Source organism: Pongo pygmaeus, chromosome 18 (assembly GCF_028885625.2).
Source record: "Pongo pygmaeus isolate AG05252 chromosome 18, NHGRI_mPonPyg2-v2.0_pri, whole genome shotgun sequence".
Lineage (NCBI taxonomy): Eukaryota > Metazoa > Chordata > Mammalia > Primates > Hominidae > Pongo > Pongo pygmaeus.
In genome coordinates this window covers 23,499,160-23,515,084 of record NC_072391.2, presented here as the reverse complement: position 1 = coordinate 23,515,084, position 15,925 = coordinate 23,499,160, and the positions used below count along the sequence as shown (strand labels likewise).

The 15,925-nt window shown below is 48.6% G+C and overlaps 1 protein-coding gene across 5 annotated transcripts in view; it reads right to left on the bottom strand.

Annotated features, from left to right (window-relative positions):
• Positions 1–15,693, bottom strand: part of LOC129016371 (uncharacterized) — a 61,093-nt gene extending 45,400 nt beyond the window's left edge. For all 5 annotated transcript variants that reach the window (XM_063654054.1, XM_063654058.1, XM_063654056.1 and 2 more), the window contains exons 1-6: positions 15,535–15,693; positions 7,897–7,999; positions 7,755–7,820; positions 7,344–7,452; positions 4,229–4,302; positions 993–1,046 (exon numbers count right to left, since the gene is read on the bottom strand). In XM_063654054.1, the coding sequence (XP_063510124.1) occupies positions 993–1,046; positions 4,229–4,302; positions 7,344–7,452; positions 7,755–7,820; positions 7,897–7,999; positions 15,535–15,615 (487 nt within the window). In that variant the 5' untranslated portion in view covers positions 15,616–15,693. The remainder of the gene's footprint in view (positions 1–992; positions 1,047–4,228; positions 4,303–7,343; positions 7,453–7,754; positions 7,821–7,896; positions 8,000–15,534) is intronic.
• Positions 15,694–15,925: the final 232 nt, after the last annotated feature.

Genomic DNA, 15,925 nt, shown 5'->3' with positions numbered 1-15,925 from the left:
CAAAAGGATGACTCTGAATTGACAAAGGACCAAAGTGGAAAGTCTGCACAGTCTTACATTTCTACCGCCACTCCTAAGAGAAAGACCGGAAAGTGAACAGAATGGCTCCTAAGTATCTGGACTTCCCCCTCCCTGGAGGGGGAAAATGCAACCTTTACCCCAAGCATCTCGGTGAAAATCGCTGAGGCCCGAGCTGGACTCGGTGAGATTTTGTTCTAAACCAAGAGCTGCTTTCCACCTGGGAGGCAGCCATTCCTTCAGTCGGACGTGTAGCAAAACCTCTGGTCAGCCCTACTGGTGTATGACCAGGGGTGGGTGGGTGAACTGTGATCGTTCTGTTTGAATCTTCACAATTTAGTATTTTATACATACACGAAGTTACAGAGAATAGAACAGTGAACACTGTGTACCTACCACCCAGCTAAATCAATCAAGTATCACCGCTACAGCAGAAGCCCTCTGAAATAGAGCCGATTCCATGATGCCTTTTCCGTGGGAGTCCTGGGGCTGCCAAGCAGGGAGGATGGTTCTAGGTTTTCTCTAGCCTGAGAGTTTTACACTTTGGAGGATTTCTGTTCTCAAGCAAAACCTTCCTCAGTTCCTGATGTATAAAAGGATTCCAGTGCCTGCCTTCCTACCCCAGAGCACTGGCAGGAGAAAAGCACGCCGGGCCTGGGGTGCTGGGGAGAGAGGGAAACAAAACCAGGCACTCCCCCAGCTCCTGGGAAGGGTGGGCATGGCCTGTGCTTTCTATTTGCTACCACGTTGCTTCTTCAAAGTCTTAAGAAGTGAATGTTATCTCAGTTTTATAGGTAAAGCTTAGAGAAGTTAAGCTACTTGCCCAAGGCCTCACGGCAGATGTTCGGAGTAGCTGGGATCTGAACCCAAGGCTGTCCCATCCTGACAGCAGTGGGGTCATTGGTTTGCTGAATTAGACTTTTAACTGCACATGTGACCAAGCCTCCAACCCACAAAAGATGCACACTACTTACCAATGCCATATATTATTGGAAAGTGGTTTTCGTTTTCTTCCCGGTCATTTAATTCTACAAAATAAAAATGTTGAAGATACACTTTACTTCGTATAATAAAGGTGAAGGAGGAGCTCCTCAATGCAGAAAGGGAGGAAAATTCCAGAAAATGAAAGGGATTGTGGCCCTGTTTCCCTACCCTGTCCCAAGGCAGGGGGGTTTATACTGAACAAACTGGCAGCTGCAGAATCGGTCCCCACTCCCACCCCACCTTCTCTGTGCACCCTGTCTGCCACACGGGTGGCAGCTCCTCTGAGATCCAGTGCCCTCCTTCCTGGGAGACAAGGGGGCTGCATTGGAACTGAGGCCGGGCAGATGGTGGACGAGGGCAAGAGGAAGGGGAAGGCCATCCCACCACAGGAAGAGCCGGGACAGACGGTGGCCAAGCAGTGACAGCAGTGTGTGCCGGTGCTTGGGCCCACTGCAAGACTGGGGACAAAACGGTCCTGAGACCCACATCTTCGCTTTGGGGCAAATGGCAGAACTTACCTGTCACACGTAATGTCACTAAGTGAATGTCATCTTCTTGCCTGTCAAATTCACTTATGATGAGAATTTTAAGACCAGATGTCAGAAAAGTTCCTCTAGTTACCAGAACAAACTGCTGAGCAAGCCAAGGATAGGGAGGGACTGCAGCCAACTGAGTGTGCTCCACCCTACAGCCTGCGCCCACACTGCCACAGCCTGGCCTATGGGGCCAGACGCTAAGGAGCTGACACCACAGAACCCTGACCGCCAGGAGACGGCCACATTCTCAGCCTCAGGCCCGAAGGAGCCTGGGCTGAGCCTTCCCATTTTTCTCTTCATTCTGAGGGTTTTGCGGGGACCCATGGATTCGTAAGATTTTTACTTTTCTCCTAAGTAAACTGTTTTCCTGTTTATCAGAATTACAAAAACAAAAATCTGGCCACTCTAACAGATTTGAAAAATACAGGAGAACATAAGGAAGTCGGTTTTTAATGTCCATAATCCTAGCACTGTTAATAATTAGTGGATTTTCTTCCATATTTTTCTATGCTCAGCAGAGCTGACCATAAAGACAATTTTATATCTTTTATTTTTTGAGATGGAGTCTTGCTCTGTCACCCAGGCTAGAGTGCAGTGGAGTGATCTCTGCTCATCATCATCTCCACCTCCCAGGTTCAAGCGATTTTCCTGCCTCAGCCTCCCGAGTAGCTGGAATTACAGGCGTGCGCCACCATGCCTGGCTAATTTTTGTATTTTCAGTAGAGACAGATGGGGTTTCACCATGTTGGCCAGGCTGGTCTCGAACTCCTGACCTCAAGTGATCCACCTGCCTTGGCTGCCCAAAGTTCTGGGATTACAGGAATGAGCCACCGCGCCCAGCCGACAATTTTATATCCTGATTTGCTTGTGCACAGGTATTTTCCCATGTAATTCTCACCCTTATATGTGTTATTTTTTAGCAACTACATAATTATTATTCTGATAACATCACATTTCCTGTTATAAGTAATGTTCTACTGCTCATCTTCAGGCTCAAATCTCTATGCACATTTCAGATTATTTTCTTAGCATGTATTTCCACAAGGGGTATTACTGGGTCAAAGGATATGAACTATTTATTTATTTATTGAGACGAAGTCTCGCTCTGTCACCCAGGCTGGAGTGCAGTGGTATGATCTCAGCTCACTGCAACCTCCACCTCCTAGGTTCAAGTGATTCTCCTGCCTCAGCCTCCTGAATAGCTGGGATTACAGGCGTGCGCCACCATGCCCAGATAATTTTTTTTTTTTTTTTTTTTGAGATGGAGTTTTGCTCTTGATGTCCATGCTGGAGTGCAATGGCATCATCTCAGCTCACCGCAACCTACACCTCCCCGGTTCAAGCGATTCTCCTGCCTCAGCCTCCCAAGTAGCTGGGATTATAGGCATGTACCACCATGCCCGGCTAATTTTGTATTTTTAGTAGAGACGGGGTTTTTCCATGTTGGTCAGGCTGGTCTTGAACTTCTGACCTCAGGTGATCGGCCTGCCTTGAACTCCCAAAGTGCTGGGATTACAGGCATGAGGCACTGCACCCGGCCTAATTTTTGTAATTTTAGTAGAGACAGGGTTTCACCATGTTGCCCAGGCTGGTGTTGAACTCCTGACCTTAGGTGATCCACCTGCCTTGGCCTCCCAAAGTGCTGGGATTACAGGCATGAGCCACCATGCCCGGCCGGATATGAACCTTTTTTAAGAGTTAAGTCATGGCGAGACCCTGTCTCCACAAAAAATTTAAAAATCAGCTGGGCATGGCGGCATGCACCTTGTCACAGCTACTTGGGAGGCTGAGGAGGGAGGATCACTTGAGCCCAGTAGGTTGACACTGCAGTGAGCCATGATGGCGCCACTGCACTACAGCCTGGGCGGCAGAGTGAGGCCTTCAGTCATGATGCCAAATTGCTTCCCAGACAGGCTGTACCATCATATGAGTAAGCTTACTTCATGGCCTGGTGGTTAGTCAACACACGACAATGTTGTTTTTGTTTCTTTCTTTTTTGAAAATATTTGCAAATTTAGGCCAAGTGTGGTGACTCACACCTGTAATCCCAGCACTTTGAGAGGCCAAGGCAGGTGCATCAAGAGATCAGAAGTTCACGACCAGCCTGGCCAACATGGTGAAACCCCATTTCTACCAAAAATACAAAAATTAGGTGGGTGTGGTGGCGCACGCCTGTGATCCCAGCTACTCAGGAGAGTGAGGCAAGAGAATTGCTTGAACCCAGGAGGCAGAGCTTGCAGTGAGCCGAGATCATGCTACTGCACTCCAGCCTGGGCAACAGAGCAAGACTCCACCCCTGAAAAAAAAAAAAAAGAAAAAAAGAAAAAAAAATTTGCTAATAGGGAAAAAATGGTATCATCAGTGTTTTAATTTTCTGCAGATTAAAATGGACATTTTTGCCAGGAGGGAGGGTGGCTCTGTTTTCACACAATTCAGAGCACTTACTATTTTGGAATGTGTTCACTGCTGTTTTAGTAGAAAATCTTATCCCCAGCCCTGCTACCCCTACACATGAGCTCCACGCATTCAGTCTTTCTGTGAAATTCCAAGCTGGGCAGTCTGTTTCTCTGTGCTGCTCCAAGTGGGTGTGCCCTTCTCAGGTTCTGTACCAGTTGGGATTTTTAACCCAAGCAAATATGGGTACATATTTATGTCCAATTTGGGGGAAAGAAAAAAAACAATGAACTTACTAAGAAGTTGATGAGTGAGTTTTTGTGACAACTGCCTGTCGTCACTGAAGCCTCCAACGAGGTGCACTTCCAGCCTGGCAAAGAGATGAGACAGGGGTCAGAGACCAGAAGAAGACACCGGTGCGTGCGCTGGTCTCACTTTGAACTTTCATTCTCAGTTTCCATGAACACTTGCTCTACAGCAGAGCTTCAGGTCATCTTCGTGCCACCGCAAAAGAAAGTATTGGCAGCACACTGCCAAGGCCAGTGGCGAGCTTCTGGGGACCCTGCCCAGGGGCCCTGATGACTGAGGGGATCCGTATCTGAACACAAATGTGATGCCGCCTCCATGCACCAGTGGGGAGCTTTGCTCTAGAAGAGCACAGGCACAAGACAGGTGCAGTGGCTCACACCTGTAATCCTAGCACTTTGGGAGGCTGAGGTGGGCGGATCACTTGAGGTTAGGAGTTCGAGACCAGCCTGGCCAACAGGGTAAAACCCCATCTCTACTAAAAATACAAAAATTAGGCCGGGGGCAGTGGCTCACGCCTGTAATCCCAGCACTTTGGGAGGCTGAAGCGGGCAGATTGCTTGAGCTCAGGAGTTTGCAACCAGCCTGGGCAACAAGGTAAAACTGCATCTCTACTAAAATACAAAAAAAAAAATTAGCTGGGCATTATGGCATGCGCCTGTAGTCCCAGCTACTTGGGAGGCTGAGGCAGGAGAACTGCTTCACCCTGGGAGGCAGAGGTTGCAGTGAGTCAAGATCGTGCCACTGCACTCCAGCTTAGGCTACAGAGTAAGACTCCATCTCAAAAAAAAAAAAAAAAAAAGAAATTAGCCAGGCATGGTGGCGCACCTGTAATCCCAGCTACTTGGGAGGCTGAGGCAGGAGAATTGCTTGAACCTGGGAGGCAGAGGTTGCAGTGAGCCGAGATCACGCCACTGCACTCCAGCTCTGGGCAATCGAGCAAGACTCCATCTCAGGGGGAAAAAATAAATAAGTAAGTTGGGTGTGGTGGTGGGCATCTGTAATCCCAGCTACTCGGGAGGCTGAGGCAGGAGAATCACTTGAACCCAGGAGGCAGAGGCTGCAGTGAGCCAAGACTGCATCACTGTATGCCAGCCTGGGCGACAGAGCCAGACTCTGTCTCAAAAAAAAAAAAAAAAAAAAAATGGTTTGGGGCCAGGTGTGCTGGCATACACCTCTATTCCCAGCTACTTGGGAGGCAGAGGTGGAAGGATTGCTTGAGCCCAGAAGTTTGAGACTAGCCTGGATGACAGGGTGAAACCCTGGCTCTAAAACAAATTTAAAAAAAAAAAAAAAAGATTGGGCAACTGCCTGTTGGCAGCCCTCCTTAGGAGTCACACTGCGCATTAGCACAGTGAAGCTCTTGAGAAGTCCTGCGATTGAAAAATCCAACTAACTTTCTTGAACCCAGTGTTTCCCACACTCAGCTACTAACCCCCTTTTCCACAGCCTGTCAACTGGGCGAATTCACACTCGGCAAAGTGTTGCCAGACTTCACGCTGCCTTCTCAGACACAAAATCTTCCTAAGGGATGAACCAGAACCTTGGATGTACCTAACACAGGGCACAGCCTCAAGGGGCCTCATAATAAACTCCAAGTAGTAGTAGTAAGGAGAGCTGTGGCCACCACGGCTGTGCTTGCCACTGGGCCACCAGGTTTGCCTCTGACTCCCTGAGCGATCGCAGTTCTACAACAGAGCAGGAAGAGCTGACAGGCACGTTCTGAGAACCATGAAGCAGAGTGTGTGGCAACATAATGGCATTGATTATGTCCCCCTGCGGGGGCCAAGATGACAGGAAAATGAAAATACCATTTTGGGCCTGCACGGGTCACATGTCCATGAAGCCAGCCCAGCCTCGGCACAGACCGCAGAGGGAGAATTTAGAATCGATCGGTATTGACTGGCAAATCTCTCGCAGAGAACTCTCTCTTTCCTTTTTTGACTCCTAGGATTGTTAAGCCTTTGTATATGATGGGAATAGTTCACTCAATGGCTGCCTTAGACTTCAAATAAAATGAGAGCAATGCCTGCCAGGTCTACACAAAGACAGAGCAAGGAGAGGGGACAGGTGTGTGAACAGTGGTCTTGACAGCAGGCCTGTGTCATCAGCCTCCACTTAGCTCCTGTGTGCTCCAGCACATTGAGCCTCAGTGCCGGTCTCTGTCAAATGGAGGCAGCAGATACTTTACTGCAGTGAGAGAGGATGAGGTGCTGTGGGGGCACCCAGGCTAGAGGCCGCTTCTTATCCAGCAATCCTTGGGGAAACTACCAATCTGCTGGAATTTAAAACTATACCCCTCAGCTGGGAGGATCACTTGAGCCCAAGAGTTTAAGAGCAGCCTGGGCAACTTGGCAAAACCCTGTCTCTACAGAAAAAAAAAAACAACTAGCTGGGTATGGTGGTGTACACCTGTGGTCCCAGCTACTTGGGAGGCTGAGGTGGGAGAATCACCTGAGTCCGCAAAGTCAAGGCTGCAGTAAGCTGAGATCACACAACTGCGCTCCAGACAGGGCGACACAGCCAGACCCTATCTCAACAACAAAAAGAGAACAAGAAAAAAAAACTACATGCCTCGCCCCCTAGCGGTCCCCACATCTTCCTGGCCTGGTTTTCTCCACAGCCCCGCCTCACCACCCAACACCCCATCTTGTGTACAGTCTCTCGGCTTCGGAATACAAACATCTTGGGCCGGGCTTTCTGTCTAGTCTTCACTGCTGTGTCCCTAGAAACTACAAGGTGTAGGTGAGAGGAAGCATTTAACAAGCAACTGCGGGAGGAATGACTGCATGAAGAGCTACCACACCCGGGGGAGAGCAAAACGACGTGAAAATCGCAAACTCGACGTTCCTGAGGCGACATCAAGTTCAAAGTCAAGCCTTCCATCTCAAATCCAGCACGGACTCCTTGCCTGTGCCCAACACCCACTCATTCACTCAACCACTGCTGACGCAGTGCCCACGTCGTGCCAGGTTCTGTTCCAGGGGAACGAGGCAGACACGACGGCGGTGGCATCCTGTGTTCCCCTAACAGCTTCCACGGCCACGTCCTGTACGCAACGGTTCCAAGATCTCAATTCACCTATGAGAGCAGCGTGGATCTCACCTTCCACATTGAGCGTGGTCAGAAAAGGATTTTATGGAGTTCACGATCAAGGGGACCTCAGCTTTGGTGTCGGTTCCGTCACAACGTGTCAAGCAGGTGGCCCCATTACCTGAAGAACAAGGGTGAAAGGACTCAAGTTATTCCTGATGGGAGTGCAGTGCGCAGGCCGAGACTCCGCCTGTCCCTCCGGACCGCCTCGTCTTGCATATCCTGTAGGGGAAAAACGGAAAGGTCTGTGCTGCCCAGCCAACCCATTCTGACCAGGACACCAGGGAGACACCATGCAGACCAGAAAAAAGGTAAGCGGAGTCCGCTTCCAACAAGACACCAGGAAACTCAACGCGAGAAATTCAATGCTCCCAAAGGTTGGGTCAGTTTAAGTAATGGTTTCCTTCACCTCTCTCATCATACCTGTGTGCCTCAGGACCACAATGTGACAAGTAGTGGCATCATCAGAACCCAGAATGGAGATGGAGCCTGTTTAAAAAAGAAATAAAATAAAATATGCAATAGCCTTTTGGGATAGCGCCCAATTCACTGCTTCCTAACCTACCATCCTTTGGGGAGGCCACTACAAGCTCTGTTTGCTGAACAAACAGAAAGCCCTGGGGTCCCACTTGTTGAACACACTGACCTCTGAGAAGTCTGGCTCTTTCCTGTTTAAGTAAAAAAAAAATAAAATAGTGATGTAAATTAGTGAGGATGGAAAAACTAAAGATGTGGAGAGAGCCAAAGCGGGCTCTGCGTGGGCAGCACGCTAGTGTGTGGGGAGTGTGTCAGCGGACAGAGAGGCTCAAAGAAAAAGGCAGCAGCCACGGTCATTCAGAACAATGCAGAGAAAACGATGAGGTTCTGCGCGGTGGTTTTTTTAACCTATGAAATCAGATGTCATAGTAACCTATGAAATGAGATGCAAAAACCCTTTATTATAGTTTGTTTTTTGTTGTTGTTGTTGTTTTTGTTTTTTTTAAAGAGACAGGGCCTCACTATGTCTCCCAGGCTGGTCTTGAACTCCTGGGCTCAAGCAATCTTCCTGCCTTGGCCTCCCAAAGTGCTGGGATTACAGGCATGACCCACCACACCCAGCTATCACAGTTCTTTACTAAAGAGTGTGAGACTCTTAACAATTTTACCATTGTAAAGAGAATCAGATTACACAGGAATAGTGGATGGATGGCTCTGAAATCACATCCCCTCTTTTTTATTTTCTGAGACAGCCTCTCACTCTGTCACCAAAGCTGATGTATAGTGGTACAATTTCAACTCACTGCAGCCTCCACCTCCCAGGCTCAAGCGATCCTACCACCTTAGCCTCGCAAATAGCTGGGACTACAGGCGTGCGCCACCACACCCGGCTGATTTTTATACTTTTTGTAGTGACGAGGTCTCCCTATGCTCCCCAGGCTGGTCTCAAACTCCTGGGGTCAAGCAATCCACCCACCCCGGCCTCCCAAAGTGCTGGGAGTACAGGCGCACACCGCCACACCTGGCTGATTTTTATACTTTTTGTAGAGATGGGGCCCGCCTATGCTGCCCAGGCTGGTCTCAAACTCTTGGACTCAAGTGATCCACCCACCTTGGCCTCCTACAGTGCTGGGATTACAGGCATAAGCCACCATACCTGGCCTCCGCTTTTTTACCTTAGTCCCTAACCTAGTAATTTCACTTCTGGAACTCTGTCCTAAGGAAATAACTCAAAATATGTTCATCCCTGTGTTATTTCTTTTATCTTTTTTTTTTTTTTTTTGAGACAGAGTCTCGTTCTGTTGCCCAGGCGGGAGTGCAGTGGCGTAATCTCAGTTCACTGCAATCTCCACCTCCCAGGTTCAAGCGATTCTCATGCCTCAGCCTCCCCAGTAGCTGGGATTACAGGCGTGTGCCACCATGCCCGGCTTTTCGTATTTTTAGTAGAAACTGGGTTTCACTATGTTGGCCACACTGGTATCAAACTCCTGGCCTCAAGTGATCTGCCTGCCTTGGCCTCCCAAGGTGCTGGGATTATAGCATGAGCCACCGTGCCCAGCCCCCTGTGTAATTTGTAATGGCAAAAAGCTGGGAGCAACAATGGAAAAGGTAAGTACATTAGGCACAGAACCAAGTCACAACCACTAACTGCACCGTCGTGAGAAATGAAAACTATGGGAAAAAGAGTTTTGAAATGCTAATTGCAAAGCAAGATACAAAAGTACAAAAAATGTTTTAAAGAGCTATAAATGTGCCGTTAATACAACAATGATTAAATGCTTATCCCCATAGAGAAAAATACTGGAAGGAAATTTCACCAATACAAGCATGGCTGTGCCAAAAGAGCAAACATGAGTCATTTCCTGTGGCTGTTGTCCTCTCTTCTCAATGTTCTACCACACAGTTATTATTAGAATACAAGAACAAAATGGATAAGGCAAATTTACGAAAGGTATGTTAATACTAAGTGTCAATAATCTGAGTATTTGTACAAACTTATTTAGTAAGCTTGTAAAAAAAATTAAGTGGTTAAAAATTCAGTGGTCATTTAACAAAAACTTTTTCAAAAATGTTAAATTGATACAACACTACAATGTATCATAATTTCCTTCTTACTTGCAACAAACTCCTGGATGAACAAAATCTTCCTCAAATGTCTAGACAATGTATGTATGTATTGTCTACACGGGAAGACAGTTTTGCAGTCTTAGTCTTCTATCAGCTTCTTGCCATTTCGCATGACTGGTGCTAATTTAGGTTAGTGCTCCCTTAATAAAACATAAGAGCAGCTGGGTGCGATGGCTCCCAACTGTAATTCCAGCACTTTGGGAGGCTGAGGAGGGAAGACTGCTTGAGCCTAAGAGTTCAAAACCAGCCTGGGCAACAAGGAAGATCCTGTCTCTACAAAAATTACAAAAATTAGCTGGGTGTGGTGGCATGTGCCTGTAGTTCAGCTACTCTGGAGGCTCAGGTAGGAGGAACATTTGCAGCCAGGAGGTGGAGGCTGCAGTGAGCCATGATTGCACCACTGTACTCCAGCCTGGGTGACAGACCAAGACCCTGCCTCAAAAAAAAAAAAAAAATTAAAATTAAACTAAAAGAAGAGATGCAATAAACATAATGATCAGCTTGATTACTTACATGGTGTTTTCTTCTGTTTATAAATTTCCATTAACTGGAAGCAAGGTATCAATGAAAATGAGACAAGCCCCTTAATTTAAGAAACAAACTAAACATTAAATGAACTGCAGTGTAAAATTAGATGGGCAAGACAGCCTTGCTTGCTCCAGAAGTCAATGAGAAACAGGTGTGACTGCTCTAAAACTCAGAACACCTCTACAGGTGAAAGCCTCTCATTTTCATTCCACGTCTTACCTCACCTTAGTTCAGAATAACAGGGGAGAATTCAGAATTCCCTCTTGACTACTCCTGAGATACTTACCTTCTGCTTTGTTCTTTGAGGGAAGGGAAGAGAAGGGAGGGCACAAAGGCGAATTTTTAACACTCATGTTCACAATTGGGTCACCACTCAAAAGCAAAGCTATTTGTGAGAAATTAATTACTGCTTTCACAAAGACCAAAAATCATGTCTCTCTTCAACACAGCTCCTATGATTTCCCAAAGAAATAAAAGCAAAAATTATAAGAGAGAATGCCAGAAAACTAAAACAGCAGACTGCTTTGCTCTATCTTTTAATTTCTTTTTTTAGACAGGGTCTTACTGTCTCCCAGGCTGGAGTGCAGCGGCGAGATCGTGGCTCACTGCAGCCTCTGGCCTCAAGCAATCCTCCCACCTCAGCCTCCCAAGGAGCTGGGAACTACAGGCGTGAGCCAACACACCTGGCTAATTTTTGTATTGTTTGGAGAGATGGGGTCTCCCTGTATTGCCCAGACTGGTCTCGAACTCCTGGGTTCATGTGATCCTCCTGCTTCAGCCTCCTTTGCAGTAGCTGGAACCACAGGCGCATGCCACCCCACTTGTGCTAGGATTATAGGCATGAGCCACTGTGCCCAGCCTCTACTTTATTTTTAATTTTTTTTTTTCACAGACAAGGCCTCACTCTGTTGCCCAGGCTGAAGTGCTGTGGCCGGATCATAGCTCACTGCAACCTCAAACTCCTGGGCTCAAGCAATCCTCCCACCTCAGCATCCTTTGCAGTAGCTGGAACCACAGGCGCACGCCACCACACTTGGCTAATTTTTGCTCTTTTAAGTAGTGAAAAGAGTTTAGCCAAACTTCCCTTCTTTGGAAAAACACACAGTCCTACTTTATAAATTCATATGCAAGTAGTCCCACTTTTCTTAACCTCTAATATTCTCTAGATACTAATATTTGCTTTAAAAAAAAAACTTTTCCCTCAGTCCCTCATCCCTATTTCCCAATTCCTATTCAATGGCAGTATTCTCTTAACCCAGTGACCGGCAGATTTTCTGAAAAAGGCCAGACAGGAAATATTTGGGGTTCTGCAAGGCCGCAGTCTCTGTCACAATTGCTCTACTCTGCTGTTATGAAGTGAAAGCAGCCATAGACAATACAGATGTGGCTGTGTTCCAATAAAACTTTATTTATAGGTGACACCGAAGTTTTAATTTCAACACCATTTCCCATGTTACAAAATACTATTTTGATTTTTCTCAACCTTTGAGAAATATAAAGACCATTCTTGGCCTATAGGCTATACATAAGCAGGGTCCGGCCCATGAGCGGTGGCTTGTTGACCTGTGTCTTAGCCAATCACCTAGCTGTGACCTGGGGGATGATCATGTGACCCTCACGCCTGCTGTCCTGTCAATTCTTCCTTTACAAACAGGAGAGGGGCATGAAAATGATTTGTGAACTGTAAAGCACAATGCTATATAAGAAATTATGAGGCCCAACACAGTGGCTAGCGCCTGTAATCCCAGCACTTTGGAGGCTGAGGCAGGAGGATCACTTGAGGTCAGGAGTTTCAGACCAGCCTGGCCAACATGTTGAAGCCCCATCTCTACTAAAAATACAAAAATTAGCCGGGCATGGTGGCGGATGTCTGTAATCCCAGATACTCAGGAGGCTGAGGCAGGAGAATCGCTTGAACCTGGGAGGCAGAGGTTGCAGTGAGCCAAGATCACGCCATTGCATTCCAGCCTGGGTGACAGAGCAAGGCTCCATCTCTCAAAAAATAAATAAATAATAAAAGCAGGAACTAAGCTACGCTGCGAGCATCTTGTAGACTCTGTGGAACTATATTACCCAAGATGTTGCAGGACTGGTTACCGAGTACCCAGTGACTGGTTAAGAGTGACTAAGGGAAGGCTCTAAACAGCTCTGGCCAAAGGAACTCTATGCAGGGATGGCCACCGTCTATATTCACACTGTCTCATTAGTAGCCATGCCGTCTGCTCAGCACTTGAAATGTGGCTACTGCAACTGAGGAACTGAGTTTTCAATTTTATCTAATTGTAATTGATTTTTAATTTAAATCCTAAGTAACCACATGGCTTGTGGCTACTGTACTGAATAGCGCAGCTCCAGAGTCAAGGGCAGGCTGCCAGGGTTCCAATCCTGGCTTCACCACTCCCAGGATGTGGGGCCTGGGGCCAGTTTCCCAGCCTCTCTGTGCCTCACAGTCCTCATCTGTAAAATGGGAATAGCAGTAACTCTTGCTGTGGTGCTTGGCAGCTTCCACTGTATTACTGTTATTGTTGTTATTTGCTAGTCGTAGCTACACACAGGCTTCTAACTGTTGGTACTCCATACTCAGAACACATCGTTACATGAAAAACACACATTATAAAACAACATATAGTAAGCTATCATTTTTTTTAAAAAAGTAAAGTATATACAAAGAAAAACCTTCATTAGGACTTTCACCAAACTGAAGAATGGTTGTAGTCATACATTTTTTTTTCTTTTCTGTATTATTATATTTTGCTTTCCTACAAAGAGGACACCCTGCTTTATTATATAAAAATAATCCAGGCCGGGTGGAGTGGCTCACACCGGTAATCCTAGCACTTCGGGAGGCCGAGACGGGCAGATCACTTGAGGTCAGGAGTTCAAGACCAGCCTGGCCAACACGGTGAAACCCCGTCTCTACCAAAAATAAAAAAATTAGCTGGGCGTGGTGTCATACACCTGTAATCCCAGCTACTTGGGAGGCTGAGGCATGAGAATCGCTTGAACCTTGGGAGACGGAGGTTGCAGTGAGCTGAGATTGCACCACAGCACTCCAGCCTGGGCAACAGAGCAAAACTAAGTCTCAAAAAAAAAACAAAAACAAAAACACCCCAACCTTTAATGTCTCCCTGTTGCTAAGTAGGTGAAAGGTCCATCCAAGCCACTTGGTCATTTGGTCATCTGGGTACAATCCACCCCTGTAGCTTTACTTTCCATGCTTCCCCTCCTCACCCTGGCTGCTCTGGAGAAACTGGCCAGGCCACCCACCCACTGGGCCCTTCCCCTCCTGCCCGCCGCGCCCCAGGCGGCTTGCCCAGCTGCGATGCCCTCACCCTTCTTCTCCTTTTCAAATCTCTCTCGTGCCTGCATCCTTCTTCACTTACACTGCCGCAAATCAAAGTGATTGCCCCCTTCCAAAGTTCCTGTAACACAAACTGGTCCCCAGTACATAGCCTTTCTAGGACATGTCTTCTTAAATAGGTCAAAACCTTCCTCCGAGAGGAGCAGCCCCAATGTGTCACCAAATCCCCCTCCACACTTAAGTGTGCAGCCCAAGACACCCATCTAACTTTCTATCACGGACATTTTCAAACAGACATAAAAGTAGAGCATCCCCTAAATTCTTCAGGCGGCTGAAATTATTTTTCCTTGGTGAGTCCTACTCTCGACTTCGCTAGTTAACAGGACAGTAACACAATGTAAGGATAAAGTGACACGCCACCACGCCTAGCTCGGTGCATGTTGGCTAACAGACGATGGTCGGTCCTGAAATGCAAGCTGAGAATCACACAGAGCTGTCTGCCTTCTCCCCGTCAGTAAGTCCTTGTCACCCTTCAGAACACGTTCAGGGATCATTTTGTGCCATTTATGCAACAAATCTTTACTAAGCGCCAATTCTATGCCAGGGACCGTCCTACACTCTGAGGATACAAAAGTTAGGACACTACTCTTATCTGCCTTCAGGAGGCTTACATTCTGGGGACAGATCAAATAGAGAACAAACAAGCAAACAAAATAATCACAAACTGTACAGCTGTGACAGATGAAACCTCTAAATGCCTTCCCCAACCCAACACACTTGGTCAGGTTCCTGTGCTTCCCATTCAGAGTGAAAGGGGATGCTTTTTCTTTATGGCACTTAACAGTTTATAGTATCTGAGTCTTCTTCATCAGAAACCATTCTCCCTTCTAGACTACAAACACTTCGAGGGCAGGGACAGTGATCAGTACGGTGCCCAACAGATATTAGGGGCTCGATATTTGACTCTCAAATCAACGAAATGATTGATTCCCCTTTAACAGGATCTATGGCAAGTAGGACGTTTGCCCCCTGTCGCCACGCCCCGCTTTTTTTAAAACCTGAGAACCCCCTTGCCGACAGTCCCTGCAGAAGCGTGGACAAGAGTTCAGAGATCTATTTGAGCACAAAAGCAGAAAAAACAAAAACAAAACCCGTGCATCAGGGCGTGGTCCTGTGGCCCAGCTGCGGAAAGCAGGGCTCTCTCTTGCGGCTAAAAATAACTCGGCGCCCTACGCTCCGGGGGTAGGCGAGAGAGAAGAGGAAGGACTGGGGGTCCCCGCCAAGATCCCCCAGGCCAAACGCTCTCCGAAGCCCACCCTGGAATAACCTCCTGCTTCACGCGGACGCAAGGACAAAGCAACGTTCACCGCAGGCTGCGGGTCCCCGAAGGCGGGCGGCCATATTTGCCTAAACGGACAGAGCCCTCTGGGGGCTGCAGCCGCCCCGTCTGGGAATGGGGGTCCCGGCGTGTCCCCGAGCCGCAGTGCTGTGCGACCTTGGGCAAGTCACCTAACCTCTCTGGGCCCCCGTCCCCTCCCCTGTCAGACAGTGGCCTCCGCGGCAGCCTGCTGAAGTCTAAAGAAGGCAAAAACTCCCGCACCCCTCAAGGGGAAGACGCGAGCCGACGGCCGGGGCTCCGGATGTGCCAACAGCGCTAAGTTTCAAGTCTGTGTCGCGTGAGGCGGGCAGCGGTGGGGTGAGGAGGGCGCTCGCCCGCCCTGCAGCTTCCCCTCGGGCCCGCCCCGAAGCCCCGCGCCGCGCCCCACTCACCTCCAAAGGCGGATGGGCTCGGACGAGGTCCCCGGCTAACTGCTGCAGCCTCACTCGCCGCCCCTCGGCTAGCAGCCGCATAGCGGAGGCGGCCGCCCAGGCAGGCCCTGGGAGGAGGCGGCTCCTGCCCCTGCAGCCCCGGGCCGCCCGCCGCCCCCGCCGCCCCCGCCGCCCCCGCCGCCCCCGCCGCCCCCGCCGCCCCCGCCGCCCCCGCCGCCCCCGCCCCTCGGGCCGCGAGTCCCGCCTCGTTCTGCCCCGCCCCACCGCGGGCGCTGCCGGGAAGCGGAGTCCAGGCGGAGGCGGAGCCGGCCGAAGAGACTGGAGAAATCCAGGACAGGGTCGCAAGGCCTCACGGGAAATGTAGTCCAAAGACAGGAATCGGCCCCGGAAG